The sequence below is a fragment of the Centropristis striata genome, chromosome 12 (assembly GCF_030273125.1).
Source record: "Centropristis striata isolate RG_2023a ecotype Rhode Island chromosome 12, C.striata_1.0, whole genome shotgun sequence".
Lineage (NCBI taxonomy): Eukaryota > Metazoa > Chordata > Actinopteri > Perciformes > Serranidae > Centropristis > Centropristis striata.
In genome coordinates this window covers 28,535,101-28,553,978 of record NC_081528.1, presented here as the reverse complement: position 1 = coordinate 28,553,978, position 18,878 = coordinate 28,535,101, and the positions used below count along the sequence as shown (strand labels likewise).

The 18,878-nt window shown below is 41.3% G+C and overlaps 2 protein-coding genes across 3 annotated transcripts in view; both read left to right on the top strand.

Moving 5' to 3' along the window:
* The first annotated feature begins 4,817 nt into the window (after positions 1 to 4,817).
* On the top strand, positions 4,818 to 11,804 carry dele1 (DAP3 binding cell death enhancer 1). The gene is made up of 12 exons (XM_059346231.1): positions 4,818 to 5,018; positions 6,313 to 6,445; positions 6,924 to 7,026; positions 7,267 to 7,411; positions 7,563 to 7,769; positions 7,898 to 7,983; positions 8,090 to 8,183; positions 8,317 to 8,459; positions 8,584 to 8,739; positions 9,401 to 9,493; positions 10,549 to 10,708; positions 10,864 to 11,804. The coding sequence occupies exons 1-12, from the start codon at positions 4,988 to 4,990 to the stop codon at positions 11,118 to 11,120; spliced, it is 1,608 nt and encodes a 535-aa protein (XP_059202214.1). The 5' UTR covers positions 4,818 to 4,987; the 3' UTR covers positions 11,121 to 11,804.
* Positions 11,805 to 12,621: 817 nt separating this feature from the next.
* Positions 12,622 to 18,878, top strand: part of LOC131981457 (amyloid beta precursor protein binding family B member 2) — a 41,576-nt gene continuing 35,319 nt past the window's right edge. Inside the window, exons 1-3 of one of the 2 annotated variants that reach the window (XM_059345727.1) lie at positions 12,622 to 12,826; positions 15,880 to 17,171; positions 17,850 to 18,058. In XM_059345727.1, the coding sequence (XP_059201710.1) occupies positions 15,911 to 17,171; positions 17,850 to 18,058 (1,470 nt within the window). In that variant the 5' untranslated portion in view covers positions 12,622 to 12,826; positions 15,880 to 15,910. Of the gene's footprint in view, positions 12,827 to 15,879; positions 17,172 to 17,849; positions 18,059 to 18,878 lie in introns of those variants that run through there. The other variant, XM_059345728.1, reaches the window with a different exon arrangement.

Sequence of the window (18,878 nt, the reverse complement as noted above, 5' to 3'; positions counted from 1 at the left end):
AGCAGGACTGAGCCCTCGTCAGTGTTTGTGTGTGTGTGTGTGTGTGAGGATGTGTGCATGTGTGTGACCAAGGAGACCAGCAGGGAGAGAAAAAAAAGGGAGAGTGGGGCAAGAAACACCCCCTGTGCCTTTTCTTTAAATCCCCCGCCCCCTTCACTTAATTTAGTACACAAATCTTACTCTTTCTCCCTCTCTTCGTGTTTAAGGCTTGAAGGATTTGCTGCTATGGCCTTGCAGTACACGGATGTATAAGGAGAGTCACTACTTTACTATAAAACAGGACATGTCCTCTCTATCCGAGGGGCTCCAGAAAGACAAACAAAATCTACAACTTCAGCTGAAGCTCACTCTGCTCTGAACAAATCCTCTGTAATCCGCAATTCAATGTCCACAGATTATGTGGATAGATAGCCCCCCCCCCCCCCCCCCCCCCCCCCTCACACACACACACATCCCGGAAAAGATCCTCACACCAGCACACACAGCTAACAAAATAAACGGGTCATCCAGTTGGGTTCCACTGCACGTCTGTCCATGTCTGCCCTCCCTCCCTTTACTCTGAATGAGAAGTGTGAGGGCTTGAGATTCCAGAGGTTGGGGTGAAGGGTGTGGAGGGGTGTATCGCAGCAGTGAGTGTGTGGTGTTTGTGTGAAGGGGGAGCTTTTCAACAATGCTTGGAATAAAAAAAACTGTGGGAGAAGAAAATACTATGACAAGTAAAAGTCCTTCAAAACAAGAACTCCAAAAAGTCTTATCAACAAAATGTACTAAAGTAGCGAAAGTCATAGTACTTATTCTGCAGAAATGTCCCTTGTGACAGATACATTACTATAAGATTTTAATTTGACTATTTTATGTATTAATTCAAGTGTTCTCAATCTAGGGGTCGCCTCCCCTCTATCAGTGTGTTGTACTCAGTTACCTCACTAAATACAGTAATGTGTAACTTTACTGTAGAACGGGTTAGCATATAGTGCTGTCTTGAACATTTTCAGGGCCCGTCACTAAGATCTGACTTTTTTGCATTGGAAAACATTTTCAGAGTAAACTGTCATAATGAAAACATGACAAAGCCATTTGACTATCTTGTTCACAGACAATGGTTTCAGGACTTTTTATCTTGATGACACTTTCATTGACATGAATACTTGGTTATCAACAAAGTTTTGCAGTTTGTACTAATTGTTTTGAGAAATGCATTAACTGCAAATGTAAATTGTGATGTGAGAAATGCACCAAAGCCACTGAGGAAAAACTGTAAATCGATCAAAAGTACAGTGTGATGTTGATGTCTAAAAAGTCTGAATTCATGCCTTGTCAAGTCTGTCCACAAGAGAGACAAGCAATTTTTTTATTTTGTGAATGGAGTTTGAGGCAATCAGCATTTACCAAGCAGGAAAATCTCAACATTGATTGGCTTTCGCAACACAGCTTTCTCGCTTGGGTTGAACATTTTCAACTCAATTCATTGCATGTTGTGTCTTTGTATTGACTTGGCTGTATTTAATCACACCATACAAAAAAAAACAGCTTTTTCGTCTGGTGTGGACACACCATTAAGTGTAACTAAAAACTTAAAGATGCCTGCACACTGTCCCTCCTATTGCTGGTAAAGTTTTTCTATATGAAAAGTAAAGAGTAACTATAGCAGTGTAAAGTAACATCCAATGGAAATACTGAAGTAAAATGAAAATATCTCTAAATAGTACGAGAGTAAATGTAATTAGTTCCTTTCCAGCATTGCCTTTAATAATCCTCAGCTCCATTACACTGCCTGAAAACCCATATCTTAACAAGCAGGCTGCTAGAGAGTCATGAACTCCAGGGACAGGGGGAAAATGTTTTAAAAGTTACAAAAAGGAGCAAATGAGATTTTTTTTAAATTGCTTAGTACTTATTAACTCCCATGCCTGCTCCAAATTTCTCAAACTTGAGAACTGGAGTGCAGACGGAAACATGGATAAAAACAAACTGCTCCATTAGTCAGGTCCAGTGGGATGCTGTTTCCAGCTCAACTCTGTGTTTTCCATATTGCCCAGACAAATTTTGCCCCAGGCGAATCAGCAAATATTATTTGGCAGTGCAGACATCTTGCTAACATTACAAACTACTGCAAGCTACACTTATTTGCCCGAGGAGGATGGTAAGTGAAAGACATGATGACTGTGTCACCATGGAAACTGGTCAAGGAGTGAATTGTTCCAAGTTTAATCTGACTTTACAATGGTGGATCTCCTCCCTCCAGTGCCCCGTTTAGCCCCATCTGACTGGAAGAGTGTGTGTTTCCAGGAAGAGTCCGAGCGTGCGTCACTGTTTGATCCATGGGCCGACTAAAGAAAAGCCAAACCGTCCTGCAGAGTGACTGATGAGCCGTGGGCGGTTTACTAAATCAACCTCTGAACCCAAGAGTGAATCTTTTATTCATCCAGATAGATAGATAGATAGATAGATAGATAGATAGATAGATAGATAGATAGATAGATAGATAGATAGATAGATAGATAGATAGATAGATAGATGGATGGATGGATGGATGGATGGATGGATGGATAGATAGATAGATAGATAGATAGATAGATAGATAGATAGATAGATAGACAGACAGACAGACAGACAGACAGACAGACAGACAGACAGACAGACTACGATCTCCTTTTTCACCACATCACTTCACAGCCCATTATAAATTTACACTGAAAAACTGAGCTGACATTGGAGCTGCCACTATAATCCTGAGAAACCTTGCATAGATGTGTCCTCAGGGAAATTGAGTACGAGACAGAAGTGCTACAGAAGCAAGAAGTCCGGGAATTAATGCCAAAAAGTTGGTTAATTTTTAATTAGTCTCCATCATAAAGCCTGGTGGTCTCTATGCCATATTCATGACTATGCAGAAACTTCATTTGAAAATAAAATATTGCTTCCCTAGGTAAGCTGGATCTCTACAAATTATTGATTTCAGGAATAAGATATTCACCACACACTTCTTCGGGGTATTTATATTTTACCATTACTACAATCAAATTGTGAGGTGTGCACTGATTTTTAAATGCCATTTTAAAGATACATTTCCCTATTTACAGTATGCAGGCTACATCTATAACATATCCACCAGAATCTATATTTTTTAAAAGGAGGAGTGGTGTTGTGGTGTGGAAGTAAGACTTAATCCATTATGGAGTCAATACTCATACGCATTTCCTATTTATTTTTTAAGGTAATACTGCAAATATAATTGCTTTTCTTCACAGTCTTGCTGAAATCTATAATCAGTCCTGAAAGCCTTGCAGTACACAGATCAGGGAAAAATGTCTGCCCCATACGAGGATTTTAAGATGTATTGTTAATGTATACAATTGATATAATTAATTGGATTTGTCAGACATGCACAGGTAAAAAAATAATAAAATGTATTGTGGTTGAATTCAATTAAGCTTCAGGTTCATTGTCCTGTTACTGTGCATGCTCACTCACTGTCACTCTGACACTGGGATTGAATGTAAGATGATATAGATATAGATATGCACATTTTGTTTACTTTTTCTAATTTTAATAATACTTGGTTGTTTTTTCTCTAAGTGTCGTGTTTTTATGCATTGTGTGGAACCCAGGAAGAGTAGCTGATGTTTTCCTCATAAAATCCTAAATCCTAAGTGTCATATCCAACTCTGGCATTTATGTTAAATTAATACATGCAAACAGCCTAGGGAAAATACAAAACTAAACATTATCCAAACTGTATTGATCTTCTCCTCAGGGATACATTGCAGCACCGTCACTTTCTCTCTTATTTTTATTCTATTCTTGTGTGCATTATGGTATTTTTCTTACTAGTATTTTATAGTATTGTTATTTAGCATGCTTTACCTTGCAGTGTTTTAAATGTTTGTACGTAGCATTTCTTAATATTTTTTCATATACTTCATTGTAAATCTTTTTATTGCATCTAAAAGTGAGTTACGACATTTCTTTGTACTTGTACAATGACAATAAAGATATCTTAACTTGCCTTTATCTAAAATATATCTTATCTATCAGAAGTTATTTTCCCCTTCTGTTCCACTTTTGAAAAATATAAGCAGGGCATGTTTTCGCATGATTGGCTGTTTGTTTGTTTTTTATACTGTCCTGGCAGTGGTGGAAAGTAACTAAGTACATTTACTCAAGTAATGTACTTAAGTATCATTTTGAGGTACTTGTACTTTACTTGGGTATTTCCATGTTATGTAATTTTATACTTCTACTCCACTACAATTTAAGGCAAATTTTACTCCACTACATTTAGCTGACAGCTTTAGTTACCTTTCCCATTAATATTTAACATAAAAAAACATGATACATTTGAATTGATTAGACATTTTTTTAATTAAACCTCATAAAAGGGGATTAAGTAGTTTAAATGAGCCCTGTCTGGACAACAGTCAAATGCTGCTCACCTAAATGCATCAATAATAAGAATCCAACAATATATTTGGAATATATAAAACAATATGAGTGGAGCCATTCTGCATAACGAGTACTTTTACTTTTGATACTTTAAGAACATTTGATGCTGATACTTTTGTACAGGACTTCGTGGAGTAATTTCACAATGTGGTACTTTTCCTTAAGTAAGGGGTCTGAATACTTTTCCCACCACTCTCTCCTGGTTAAACTTTATTTTCCTGAATGTAGGCTCTCCTCAGTCACTCACACACCGGTCTGTTGTGAACTGTAATTCACCCGCCCACCACATGGCGGTGCTGTGACGCACTGAACCACCTTCTTAAATCTTCTCAGTTGCGTCACTCGAGGAACTTCCGGCTCCGGCACATCTCGTGACCTAACTGATTTTATTTACTCCAGAGAGAACCGGCCGACTGCTGTGTGCGGCTATTAATGGGCCCAGACATTTTATACAGTCTATGGCCCAGACGAACCCCGGAGGAGTATAAAAATGCTTTTCAGGAGACAAGTCTTCGGTTAAAACTGTTGTAAAAGACGAATCATGTGGAGAGTTCATGGTTTTGTTGGACGAGGTGAGATAATTGTCAATGACATAACATCCTGAACACACTGCCATGTTGTATCTTCAACTGTATTAATTAATACGCGCAGTTTATTTTGATTCCTGTGTAGCGTAACGTTACCTTCCCATTGTGTTTAGCTAGCAGCTAACGGCAGTGAAGTCAGTTCATGTAGAACAAACAAAACTACTTTCTCCTCACTAGTCGCTCTGTAACTGACACCTGCAGCCGGTTTATTTTGGTCCAAGTCAGTGAAGTTACTGACCTGCTGTCACAGCCGGTTTCTGCACCTTTCAATGAATGACCGCATTCAAAATCTTATTAAAGTAAAAGTGCAAAAGTAGTTGCGTCAAATCACACTTGACGCTTCATTTCACCGAATGAATCTTATTGATGCATTAATGTGTTCAGCAATGTAATCCTGTAGCCATTAAAGGTGGGGATAATTGTAATTTGTTTCATACTACTGCTTGGTAGCTTAACCAATAATAATATAATAATATTTATTGTGTTTTATATATTTTATTTTATTCTGTATCAATTATCTAAATCTGCATAGTAGGTAGTAGCTAAACCTGTCATATAAAAGTAGCATACAATAAAAAAAAATGTTCAGGCAAAGTAGGTAAATAAATAAATTAACTTTAGTATAGTACTTGTTTGAATGTACTGAGTTCCACCAGTTCATATAGACAAATACTGTGTGGATTTAATTTTTTTTTAGAAATGATTGTTAAATACAACTTTATTTTATTTGTCTTTACCCTAATTCTTATACCATTGTTTTGATTTGTGAAAATGTGTCATTGGTATGCAATTATCATTACTTATATTTGTTTTTTACTGATCTCTGTATGTGTCTTGTGCATATTTGTTTGAGCAAACCTACACATAATTAATATTGCTCTGTGAAAACTACGCCTATCATCACAATGTCCTGACACTCTTTGTGATAATTGAATGAGTAATCATGCATGCATCATGTAGGTGTTAAATTAATCAGAAAACAGCATCAGTAAAGAAACACAACACCTGCACACTTACTCCACGCCACATAAAAGTCAAGTTCCAACCTGACAAAAATCCAGGAAGGATCATCATTAAACTTATGTGGCATGGAGTGATTTTTCAGGCGTTAACCTTTCCTTCATATAGTATCTTATTATACGTTGTTCTTTCCAGGACATTTCCTATGAATGTATAAGGAAATTACAGACCATTTATGGCCTTTGAATGTCAGTATATCTGAGAAGGCCTATCTTCTTTAAATACGAATAATTTCTGCTATTTCCCCATCTCTTCTCAGTTCTGCATCGATGCCATTGCAGCAACCCACTGCGACTGCCCCAGAACCAGGGGCAGTCGCAGGGACTGGGGGAGGTCGAGGTCATCAACAGCTCAGCTGTCCTCTCCACCTCTCGACTCTCATCTGACAGCAGGTACTTTCCACATCTCCATCCTTTACTTGCCACTGTTCAAACTTGTCCAGTTCTGATGCGAAAAACCTAGAAAGAAAGAAGAAAATAAATAAGAAAGAAAAGCATTGAGCCCCCCACTTTGATCTTGCTATGTCTTTGCCCTCAAGCAACCAGCCATATTACCAGCTGATGTAAAGAAAGCCTTTGAATTAAGGTCAAACCTCAGAGACTACCCTCATCCAAATCCTTTCTTGTTCCTTTACCCCGACTTTGAACCCGTTCTCCACTTGTATCGCTCTCCCTCGCTACCGTCCTTTCAACTGTTTGCATCATCCAGCAGCATCTGCTGTGAGCATGAACAGGGTTAGTTGAGGGCACAAAAAACAAAGCCATGTGCCTGGAGCAGCATATTCCTGCGATGCTTTAATACAATATACTGGAAATAGAAGCAGACATACACTGTAGTTGTTATATTGTGTTTGTACTGTTATCCTGTCAGCTCTCAGAAGGAGGAGGATGGAGAGAGGAGGAAGAAACAAAGGACCTTTCAGTTCGGCTATGCTGAGCTTCCACGTTATACAGCCCTGGATGCTGTGGGATGGGTATGTCTTCTGTTGTTACATTTTCATATGTGAAATATGTCCAGTACAAGATTTTGGATGTCACATTATATGCCTTCCTTTGGGTAAAGTGAGTTTGTGTGTTTGCATGCCCACAAAGTCACTATATGCAGAGAAATTAGGTTATTAAGGAAATCAGACAACACATTTCGTGTGGCAGGAGTAGCAGTGCATTTCCAGTTGTCATGACAGCGATGACAGTGAACTGATGTCTCTCCACAGGGTGCTGCAGCAGCTCTGTTCATGCAGATCTGCAGGAGGATCCACTCCCAGTTCTCCTCAAGCACTGAGCCGAGTCAGATCCCTGGATCCCTGACGGCATCCTCCACTCTGCACAAGTGTGGCTATCGCATCCTGCTGGAGATCTGTGAGTAGCATAATTGTAACTAAGCAATAGGTCCACTGAAAGTTAATTTTCCAAAAGTTGTACATAACAGGCATTTAATAATCCAAAGCCAAGAACTTTTTGTCCCTCAAATTCCTGACATTGTTTCATTACTTCTTTCTGGGTACTCCAGTGTCTAGACGAGATGTCCTGCCCAGAGGAAGAAGTGTGTTGTGTCTGCAGGAGGTGCCAGAGAAACAGAACCAAGATCAGTCCACGGCTCAGAGCAGCAGCTGCAGTTCAGGTGTCGCCAGTCTTCACAGCAGCAGTGAGGAACAGGCTGACTGCTCCATCTCTGACCAGCAGAGGGCACCCCTGAACCAGAATTCTCCTGTACCCGGTTTGTTTTGTGCTCTGTAGCAGTCATAGTTGAAAGATTGTATAAAAATACAATCTTTCCTCAAACGTTTGTTAACCTAGTATTTGTGGAAACAAGAAAATGATTAATTTCTCTTGCCTAACCCCCAGAGGAACCACTTCTTTCAGCATCCTGTCCCCTGCAGAACGATGCCAACCGAGAAAACACAGAGACAAAAGATGCTAATGATAACAAGGTACTTTAAAGAAAGCAGCATTTTTTTTATTGCTTTATCCCTGAAAAGGTCTGACTTACTTGTCATCCAATATTGCTTGTTGTTAATTTTTCATCTGTGTTTTCAGGACATATTGTCTGATGAGGAGAGGCTGGCAGGAGCAGCACTGAACCTCAGACATGCGGGAGACACCAGTGTTCCTGTCATCCTTAATATAATTGGTAATGATTTATTAACACAGTTACAAACTAAATAATTTTTATTTTTAATAAAGTTCGTTAAATTTTAAATGTAAACATTGTATTTGTTTTCCTCTGTCCATAGCTGATACCTTAATGTCTCTTTTTATTGCAGGTTTAGAAAGTGCCAAGAGTGGGGACTACAAGGAAGCATTTACATGTTTTATAGCTGCAGCTCAGCAGGGTTACAACAAGGCCCAGTTCAACACGGGTGTGTGCTATGAGAAAGGGAGAGGAGTCAGCAAGAACAAAGAGAAGGTGAGAGTCCAGACAGCAAACTCTATTTTCTTCAGTGCTTCATCATTCTGAAAATCAACACACATACTCTTCTCGTTTATATTACATCAGTGTTAAGATGATTCTTGTGTGTTTTCTCTTCAAGGCTCTGTATTATTACTGGCAGGCAGCAGTTGGGGGTCACAGACAGGCTCAGTATCGCTATGCAAAGCTGCTGCTGACCAGCAGGGGGCAGAGTTTAGAGGAGCTGAACAAGGCCATCAGCTTACTGGAACAGGCAGCTACAGCTGGACTCACCAAGGTATGAAGTCATGACAAAATCTGGTTTAATCTCTCAATTAAAGCTTCTTTATTATTTCATTCAATACATCCGCTACTCTAGTACATTCAAAAACTGTTTAACAATACTTTAAACAGTCAATTTCCAACAGTGCTTTTCTTCATATTGTAAGATATTTCACTGTACTGTACTGTAAAAACTTACCAAAAAAAATCTTATTTCACAGAAGATATTTTGACATGTCACAGTGGGAAAACCACAGGTATAAATACTAAAATAAAAGTTGTCTTTATTCCATTTAAATGGTGTTATTAATGTCACTGTTAAACTATCATGACTTGCTGGGTTTCTCAAACAAAACAAAACATCTGTTTTTTTTACCGTTACGAAGTCAAAATATCTGCTGTGAAAAAAATACAATGCTTTACTTGTTAAACAAAAGAGCCAGTGAAGTGTGCCCTGGTCTTAAGCCATGAAAATATAACATTTTTTACTTTTAAGAAATAAAACCTGGAAGAGACATCTCACTTGAATGTGATTCATTCTCACTGAAAATGTAAAACCAACTGTGTGTTAATAAACTATTGTCTTATTGTTGTTTCCCATGCTGGGTTGCTGTGGATGTGTGCATCACATTATGCTAACAGAAGTGAATTAACCTGGCGTTTCTCCCCCTCCTCAGGCTCAGGTCTGCCTGGCCTCTGTCTACACTCAGGAGCCGGTGAGGGACGGGAGCAGGTCTGTCCAGTACCTGAAGATGGCAGCAGAGAGCGGAGTGAGTGCCTTCTAGATGCTTCCAGAGTTTTATTTATGGCTTTATCTCTGGGATCTCCTCCCCTCCCACTGTACCAACAGGGTAGCCCCACCATCTTCTGCTTTTTTAAATGCACAGTTTATTTATAAAACATCCCCACTTACACTTTCTGCTGCGGTTGTGTTGAAGTAATATTTTCACTTAATACAAATCATTTTAGAGCTACAGAGTTGCTGAATGCCCCAGTGTTGAGTCACACAGACTATTGTGCTTGTTTGAAAAGTGGCATCTTCATCCACATCTCCAAATAATACTATGTCTGTTGAAGTTCCTGATTAACATTAAGTTTCCTGTCTGCCTCTGCACAAATGCCAGCAAGTTAAGAACTTGATACAAAAGATATATATTATTCTTTATCTTTGAAAAGCTTTGCTGATACTGACAGTTTTTATTTAACTTTAATGTCAGACTCTCTTTTAGTCTCTCTTTTTAAAAGTTCTTCGTTTTTTTCTTTGGTTGCTTTGCAGTGTAGGTTGTAGAGATGAAATGGTATAAATATTTACCTTTTTAAATATATGAAAACCATACCAAATGTGCTTTAACATTGAAGCTTAGGCGGCCTGACTTTGAAATGCTTGCTTGAGTGTCTGTGTCTCTGTAGAAGAGCACAAGTTTCCCTTTGCACTCTTCAAAAATACAACCACACTTTAGACTTGGTCCTCTTTCAAATCTGACATTTCTTTTATTGTGTTTTTCAAGTGTAGTACTCAAACATGGTATAAATGATATTTAAACGGTAATACTTATCGTGAGAAATGTTACCATTGTTTATCATGGAACCGGTTACCGTTTCATCACCTGTAGGAACCTGTTGTTGCAAATGCTGGAACAGCAACTTTTTCTGATAATTTTCAGCCATTGAATCAGGCTCTCACCATCTGAAGGGATGAGCGTGTGCATCTATCTGCATTTCTAGAACCACCATATGCTTAACATGGCATTTTTTGTCCAATGTCAATGCCATCCCCAGCTTTTAAATAATTAAATTCTTATGTTTACTTTTGTTCCGTGTACAGGACGACACTGCACTTCTGTTCTTGGGTCAGTGTTTTGAGAGCGGCTTTGGGGTGCAGCAGAATCCGTGGACAGCAAATGAATACTACAGACGAGCAGCTAAAGCAGGCAACAAGCAGGCTAAGAGCTTGCTGACGCCTCCCAATGATACTTCGAGTAAGGGTAAGCACACATGCATTATCTCACATTTGTATTAGTCATTGCATGTTATGCATTTGTTAGTGATGGCACTGCATGTGAGAAGCTTTTAATGAGCCAAGACGACACTCTGTGGGAATGAGCAATTGATTTCTCTTCTGTGTCCCTCTTGTCCTCAGCTGAAGATGCAGTGTTGCGCTCTATCCGTTCAGCTCCATGCTTCTCAGCAGCTGACCATCGGCTCCAGCAGACGCTCTCCTCTCTGGCCAGTCGTGTTCCTCTCTCCAAAAGTCGCCCCATCGCCCTTCCCCTCCTGCCTCACTCCTGGAGCACCGGGAGCCTGTGTGCCCCCCCTGTTCTGTCCTCCACGCCTCTTCACCTCCACCCCCACAGCACTGAGGGAGGAGCCTGCCAGTGGACTATAGGGATAGGTTAGTTATACTGAGCAGGTAAAACTGAGGAGTTTATTTCATAGCATGAATGTATTTCAACCAGAGGTAAAAGGTCAGTGTCTTAGGTGTGTAAATATTGTGATGTCTGGAGTGACTAGATTTTATACAGATATGTGTGTGTGTGTGTGTGTGTGTATGTGTGTGTGGACATTTGAAAGGATGTTTTATAAGACTGAGGGATTGTTGGATACAAGGTCTAAGAATATTATGTGTAGAATGAGATATGGAAGCTTTTTCTATTATTTGTTTTTATACACTACTTTGTTTTCTGTGATGCAAGTTCTCCTGTGAGTAAGAGAATGTGATCTAGGTGCCTTTGGGTGGATTGGGAATCTCAGATGGTTACTTGTTACTGTCCCTGTTAATGTGGCATTAATCACAGAAAAAGAGCATATAATTGTGTCTTCAAACTATATTGCTATGTTCACGCACAACATGCAACGGAACTAAGTGCTTCAAGTTGATGTCTTATTTTATCCCTCAATAATGCCGTTACCATATCTTTGCAAAAACAGAGAAAATGGGAAAAGCTTTGTGATAATCCAACCTGTTAACTATAAACAAGCCAAAGTGAATTATGATATACTGTGAGAAGGATGTTGTATTGTTACAAGCACTTGTTAAGTAAAATCATTAAAAACCTAAAAAGCTGTCTTTTTTACTTTAAGAAATCACTGGTTTTAAAATAAAAAAAACCTGAGTTTGGGCACTTTATATAGGTCAGCAAACATTTATTTTGGGAGCCAGTTTTTATTGCATTTATGTTGTTTGAAGAGTGTTTTCAGAAAAGATGGAAAACCTTTGCCCCTGTTTGTATTGATAGCTGTTTGTAACACACATACACATACTTTACACATTTTGATACCTGTGTTACAGTATTACATGTATGGCAAATCTTCACTGCAACCTGCATACCAAAAGCAAAAGCTACAGATGTTTTTCATTTATACTATCAGTGCATGGTGCTTATTCAGATGATGTTTGTGTGTATTGTAGCATAACGGTGCAAAAAAACACATTTAAAGAGTTTTGAAGAACTTTGCTAGACTTTTTTGCATCCGCAGGGGAAGCATGTTTGGAAGCAAAGATAGTGCCCTAATCAAAACACTGTAAGCAGAACTATAGTTTGGACAAATCCTCTGTATGAAATAACTTAATAGATGTTGACATCATTAGTTTTAGGACCACTTTCAGTAAATCCTCATACATTATTCATATGAAGACAGCTAAAACTGAGTGTGTTTCGGGGCAGATGTGATCATCGATGTAGCCCTCTCAACCATTCATGTTTTTCCAGACAACTGCATGACGTAAGACTCCGATGATGTGTGATTTCATTACCTGAGTTGCAAAATAACACCGGTAGATTTATTATGGCTGCGTCTCCTCTTTGCGTCCTGCGTCCGCGGCGGTGATTGGCCGGCTGTGAGGGAGCTCCACAGCGCCGCGCTGCTCCGGGATCCTCTGGCGCAGAGAGAAAGCGCAGCTTGGCCGCCAGCGAGCATCGAGCCGGGCTGGGAGGGCAGATGATGTGATGTGATCCAATACGGGCGGCCGGCTGCAGCTACGGGCGGACTGGCACTTAAAAGCGGCTGTCGACCTCGGCCCTGTTCACTAGGCTACTGTGTGTGCGTGTGTGTGTCGTCGTCGTGGGAGTGGAGGTGCAGAAGCCCGGAGGCTGACCGAAGCGGTGAGTGGATGTAAATAGATGCTCTCGATGGGATGCGCTCCCCTCCCAGTGCGGCGGTGGAGATGGGTCTGGATGCTGAAGATTTACTGCGTCTGTTCACATATCGACAGCTTCGCTTCCGCATTAATGGCAACTCCACCTATGAATATTCTGCGTTACGGTGGATTTAAAGACGCTCTAACGTTGTTTGTGATATAGCGGTGAGGGAGTTTATCAAGGTGGCTGCAAAACGAGGGGTTTGAATACTCCACCCATGACATCATCGACTTTTTCAAGTTCATTTTCTCCCCAGCTTGTGCTTTCATCTGTTGCATTTCATTTGTGGAGCAGTGGGTGCAGTTCAGAGTTAAGGAAAGAGGCCTGCCATGACAGGGAGTAAGTTGAAAAGGGATGGTTTCCTCTCACAGGCCAAGATGTCTGTCAATCTCTAGATCAAGCACTATTATGAGTTTCCAAAGCATATTATTGATGTGAAGTGATAAGAATTTGATCTTTCTTTTGCGTGTGACCTTCAGGCGAAAACACTCCTGTCTATAAATCTGTATACAAAATGAGCAGACAGTATAAATAGATAAGGATCATGTCTTAACACCTTGCTCCAGAAATAGAAGAACATTGTATTTTGTCTGTAAGCAAGTTTTATTACTGTTATGCAAGTAAATCTGTAGGAGAGGACATGACTTATATGACATCTGCTTGTTTTATGTATCGCTCTACATTTTGGTTAAATTGTAATGCAAGCAACAGTAGAGCACACAGAAGGCAGAACAGCAACACAAAAAAAAGATTAGTTTATTGATAAATGATTGCTTTGTTTACACAGTTTGCTGCAGTCCTGTGATCAGCTGGTTAAATCTAATGAATGACCTCTGCTGTTGGACAGTATAACAGATTTTATTGAGGACAACAGTTTAACTACCTCTGTGTGTTGACTGTGCCCCACTGTCCTGCAAACTGCTGTGTCATTCTCCTAGCTTTCTCTCTCTCTAATAACCATCCTCTCTCCTCCCCACTCCCCTCACATCCTCTCTTTCGCCCCACTTTGTTAAACTAATGGACATCTGCGTGCATTGTCAGGGCAGGGGGGAGAAAGAAAAGGGCGATCTAGCTTGTCTGCAATCATAATAATAATAATAATAATAAAAAGAGAAGAAAGGGACAGTGAGGAGTTAAAATACTGTTTTTTATAACTCTTGGTCTGTTTTGGGGGTTGTGTCAGGAAGTGTAATTCGTATCTGAGTCATGTAACATATTTGCTGTGATTTTCAGCTTCAGTGGCTCAAGGCAAAATTTGTAGCCTTCTGGTGGAAAGCATGTATCTCCAGTTTTGAGGATGTTAGCTTGAATGCATCTTATTTTAAAATGTTTCTATCAGCCCCAGAATTCAGGTATTTATTTGGAGCCTATAAGACCATTAGTCTATGACTTAATAAGGATAACGTGTGACTTAATAAGGATAACTTGAAAAAACAGTCAGCCGATTGAGAATAGCTGTTATTGTGAAGAGACCGCACAGCTCAGTGCAGGTAGCTTGTACCTGTTGACGCTGTGTTTGAGTCTGATCACAGGCCCTGGAGTGTGAGCGCAGATTCAGCACAAACAGGTTGTTGTGGTTGTCTGGCTCAGTGACAGAGGGACAACACGACAACCACCCAGGGAGAGGGGAGCGGATAGGGGCCCCGCATGAACAAAGTGCACTGCCCAGGGATTCTGCTCTCTCCAAAATCCTGCCTCTGTCTTTTCCCAAGATCTTGTCGTGCTTTAAAATCTGCTGTGTTTGTATTTTCCATGTTTCTGAGAAAAGGCGCTGATGATGACTGCAGCATTGTTTGAGGTGTTTGTGTGTGTGTGTGTGTGTGTGTGTGTGTGTGTGTGTGTGTGTGTGTTTATGATTGTGTGACAGGATGTTTATACATTATGCTTGCGTGCCTGGGCATGCTTTTCTTTTCTACCTGTGTTTGTTTTCCAGCTTCCCACAGAGTTGTAACTAAATATAAATTAAAAAAACAGAAGTGACAGTGATACAACCCATACATCATCATTGTTGCTATCCATCTGCCTGTATTCAGCATCACATGGCAGATCCACCCAGAGATAAAAGAGACACGGCTAGCTAGTTAGCAGGAGCTGGCTGCCACTTCTCCTCCCCACAGACTGGCTTACTGCTCAGCCCCGGCTTTCAGTGTCAGTCCTGGATGAATACATCGAGTGTCTGACTCACACCCAATATCATGTTAATACAATCCAGCTTCATGTCTTTGATGCAGCATTTTTAACACTTCAACAGTGACACCCAATGTGTACAAGGAGTGTGGGGTTGGAAAATAACCTGCAAACAGAGTGTCAATAAAAGCCTCTGAGATTGGCTGAGCTGCAGCCAGAGAGAGAGAGCAAAGACTGAGATGATTTTATTGGCTTTATGTTCAGTTTTAACATCAGAGAAATGCAAATGAGTGACACAGCACTGTCTCAACTTGATGATGTCACCCCTCTGTGGGGATGATGTCAGAAAAAACACCCAGAGAGCAGGCCTACTTTGGCTAGAAATTATTTTATATATATATATATATATTCCACATATATATATTAGTATAAAGGTATATTATATAAGTATATTATTGTATTTAATTATATTATATGAGCTTAAAGGACACTTTAAAATTATAATGCCTTAAGTTATGTGTAAAATTACATGTTTTTTTAAAATCAACATTGGTATTGGCCTTAAAAATCCAGAATCTTTTTGAATTTCTGAATTATCAGTCCATTCAATGGTCGTTTTCAGTTGTTATCATTAGCATTAGGCCACAATTACCCAGAGACATGTTACAAAAGGTGCGGCCATGGCACACAACTTCATGCATGCTTTCGCAGATTAGTATTTGAATAATGGGGTTCTTGAAATATATATTATTCATTGTAATTAAATACCACATCTGCTACCGCATTGATCTACTGGCACTGATAACGCCCATGCAGTTGCCTATCCTGTGTGGGACATCATGTTATTTCCTGTTACATGACTTCTGACAGTGTGTCTCTTCTCTCATCAGCTCTATCACGGCCGTGTATTTCCATTCAGCCATGATGTCAGTACAAACCCCTCCTCTCTCCCGCTCTGGCTCCTCCCCCTCTAATGTGGGTCTGGCCAATCGCGGTGGCTCCTCCGCCACCCCTCCCACCTCCCTCAGCCTACGGTCCTCATACAATCAGTTGCTTGGGCGAGATGTCATCAAGGAGTCCATTGAAACCGGAAGTTCGGCTACGTTGCCAAAGAGCCGTCAGAGGTACGCCATGACCAGTGTGCGGAGCGCCATGGGGATCAGTGACAACTTAACCTCTAAAAACCAACCTGTAACCAGAGGGAGAGGTCTCCCCACCAAGTCCTCCTCTAGCTCTGCCCTCTACTCCTCCTCGTCCTCCTCCTCGCTGTTTAATACAACCAACCCCAAACTGGCCAAGAATGGGGCCAACATGCAAAGACGAGCTGAGAGTCAGCAGCTGGAGCTGAGCAGGGCCAATACAGAGGGCAAAATACACAACGATCTCATCAATAATCCCAGTTCTGACTGGCTGGAGCTTGGAAAAGACAACTCACAACTGCCCCCGTTCCGCAGGAGGACCAAGAGCTTCTTGGAGTACCATGGGAAGGGCTGGGATCTGGACCTCAACTGGGGAAACAAAGTTGAGGACAAGGAGGAGGAGAAGAAGCAGCAGCCTTCCCCAGAGAAGGAGCAGGCCAGCCCTGCCAAAGAGAGGGAGAGCCAGAAGGAGGAGAAGCCCAGCAGCAAGCAGACCTGCCAGGAAGAGAAGGAAGAGGTGGAGCCAGTGGTGGAGGAGGAGGAAGAGGAAGATGACCCTACACCCACACCAAGGCAGCCCCTGCTACCTGTGGTGGTGGAAGCCCCGCTTTCCCCCACATCCTCCTCCTCTACCAACAGCCCAGAGTGGGTCCCAGACAACCAAAACCATCTCCAGAACCAGACTCCAGCCCAGGTGAGAGAGGAGCTCTGTGCCCAGGTTCAGACTAGTCCACGCAGTCCTGCAAAGCCTCCTCGGAGCTCCCAGCCCCGGGTGATCAAGGTTGAGCTGCACCCTAACAATGAGAACCAGTTCCTGCAACAGTACCCGCCTTCTTCCCCTAAGCAGGCCCGGGCTGCAGAGAGGAACACCCCAACCAGGAGCCGAGCGCCACCTGCCCTGCAAGAGCCTGAACCAGAGACTGGGCTGCCTAAAGTGGGCTTAAGAATGGATCTGACTCCTGAAACTCCATCAGAGGATGAAGACTCCAGCTGGACCACCCTGTCTCAGGAGACACCCTCTCCTCAAACTCCACGGGAAACAGGTCTGAATTAAAGTGTTTGTCCTTTAATTTGATATTTCTTTTACTTTTTAAGTTTGCCTTTCTGTGTGAGCCTTTAATCATGCCTCTATTACACCTCCTTTCATCCACTGTCTCTTCTCCTACCTCCCACAAACTGTCTGATCTGGAAATTTACCAAAGGCCTTGTTCTTAAGCGAGCAAGTCACTCCAGCAATACTGCTGGAACCTTTAAGGCCCCTGTGAGCCACCTTATGGCGCAGAGAGCGATTAGGATGGGCAGAAGGATAGAATACTGCAGATAGCAGGGTGTGAAATAGGAAGAGGAAAAAGGAAGGGAGAAAGCAGAGCTGGGTTTAGTGTGCGATGATTGCTAAGGATGGATGACAAAGCAATAGTTTGAGAATAAGAGGGTACAGAGAAAATATAAAGAGGCAGACAGGGAGGAAGAAACCAGCAGAGGAGAGAGAGATGTTGTTGCCCACTGGGTCCGGCTACAGGGGATGAGCCCTGGAGTTGCTATGACAACAGAAACTAAGTAGGGACAGGATGACCATCACAGAAATGCACCCTGTCCATCCCTGTGTGTGTGTTCAGCCTTTTGTATGTACATATCAGGACTGTGTGCAGGCATAGGTACGTAAATGTTTGTGTGACACACTCAGATGTAATATGTGTTTGTGTATCGCTGTCATCCATCAGCAGATGTGTGGGGTGAGGGGGACCTGCCCCCGGGCTGGCGGGAGATCTCAGACTCATCAGAGATCTATTTCTGGCACATCCCCACTGGCACCACACAGTACCACCGACCTGTTGCCTCCGGCAACCAACACACCTCTCCCAACAACGAGCCAGACACTGAGCACGACCCACAACAGGAAACACAGGACTCTCTGAAGCCACCCAACGAGGTGAGAGGACTCACACAGCTCACATATCTGAAGCCCCGCCTGGTTAAACATTCATTCATTTACCTTTATGTGTGAAAAGCAGCAGAAAAGCAGTGTGGGATTTTTTATCATGAGAGCTGAAGAATTTTTTTGTCATCTTTCTCAACGCCCAGAGAGAATACACATTTAATTATGGTGCATATTAATAACAGTAGTACTAATACTAGTATTACTAGTAGTACTAATAGTAGTATTCTGTGAGTCAAATGCAGATGCCATAATTTGAGAAATTAGGTGGAGTCAGCGATTCTAATCCAATAAAAACATTTTTTGAAAGTGAATATCTCCTCACAGTCCGCTAGCTGTGCGTTCTGTGTGTGCACTGAAAGCTGTTGTTCATACACAGCCCTGGCTCTGTAACTGGAAGATGAACAACGTGGCTTGGACTGAGCCACACAGAACCATTCCAGCGTGCTCATACACAGGACAGGGGAAAGGCCATGGATGTATCAAGACAAAAAACAATTTGAGTGAGAGGGACAGTAAATTGAGTTCCACCTTTAAGAAAAAGTTATGCTGTCTCATATCCTTATGAGCTGGGCATGACATGTTTCCATGTCTCTTGCTTTCTTTTATAACATTTTTGCCATGGGGCTGATATATTAATAATAATCATCATCATCATCATCATCACAATAACAATTATTGTTGTTATTATTATTATTAGTAGTAGTAGTAGTAGTTAGCAGAAGCAGCAATAACACTTGCTAATTTGTAAAAACATGGGTCTATAAAACAAGGCATGAAAGTTCAAATCTTAGCTCGAGGTCAATTTACTAGT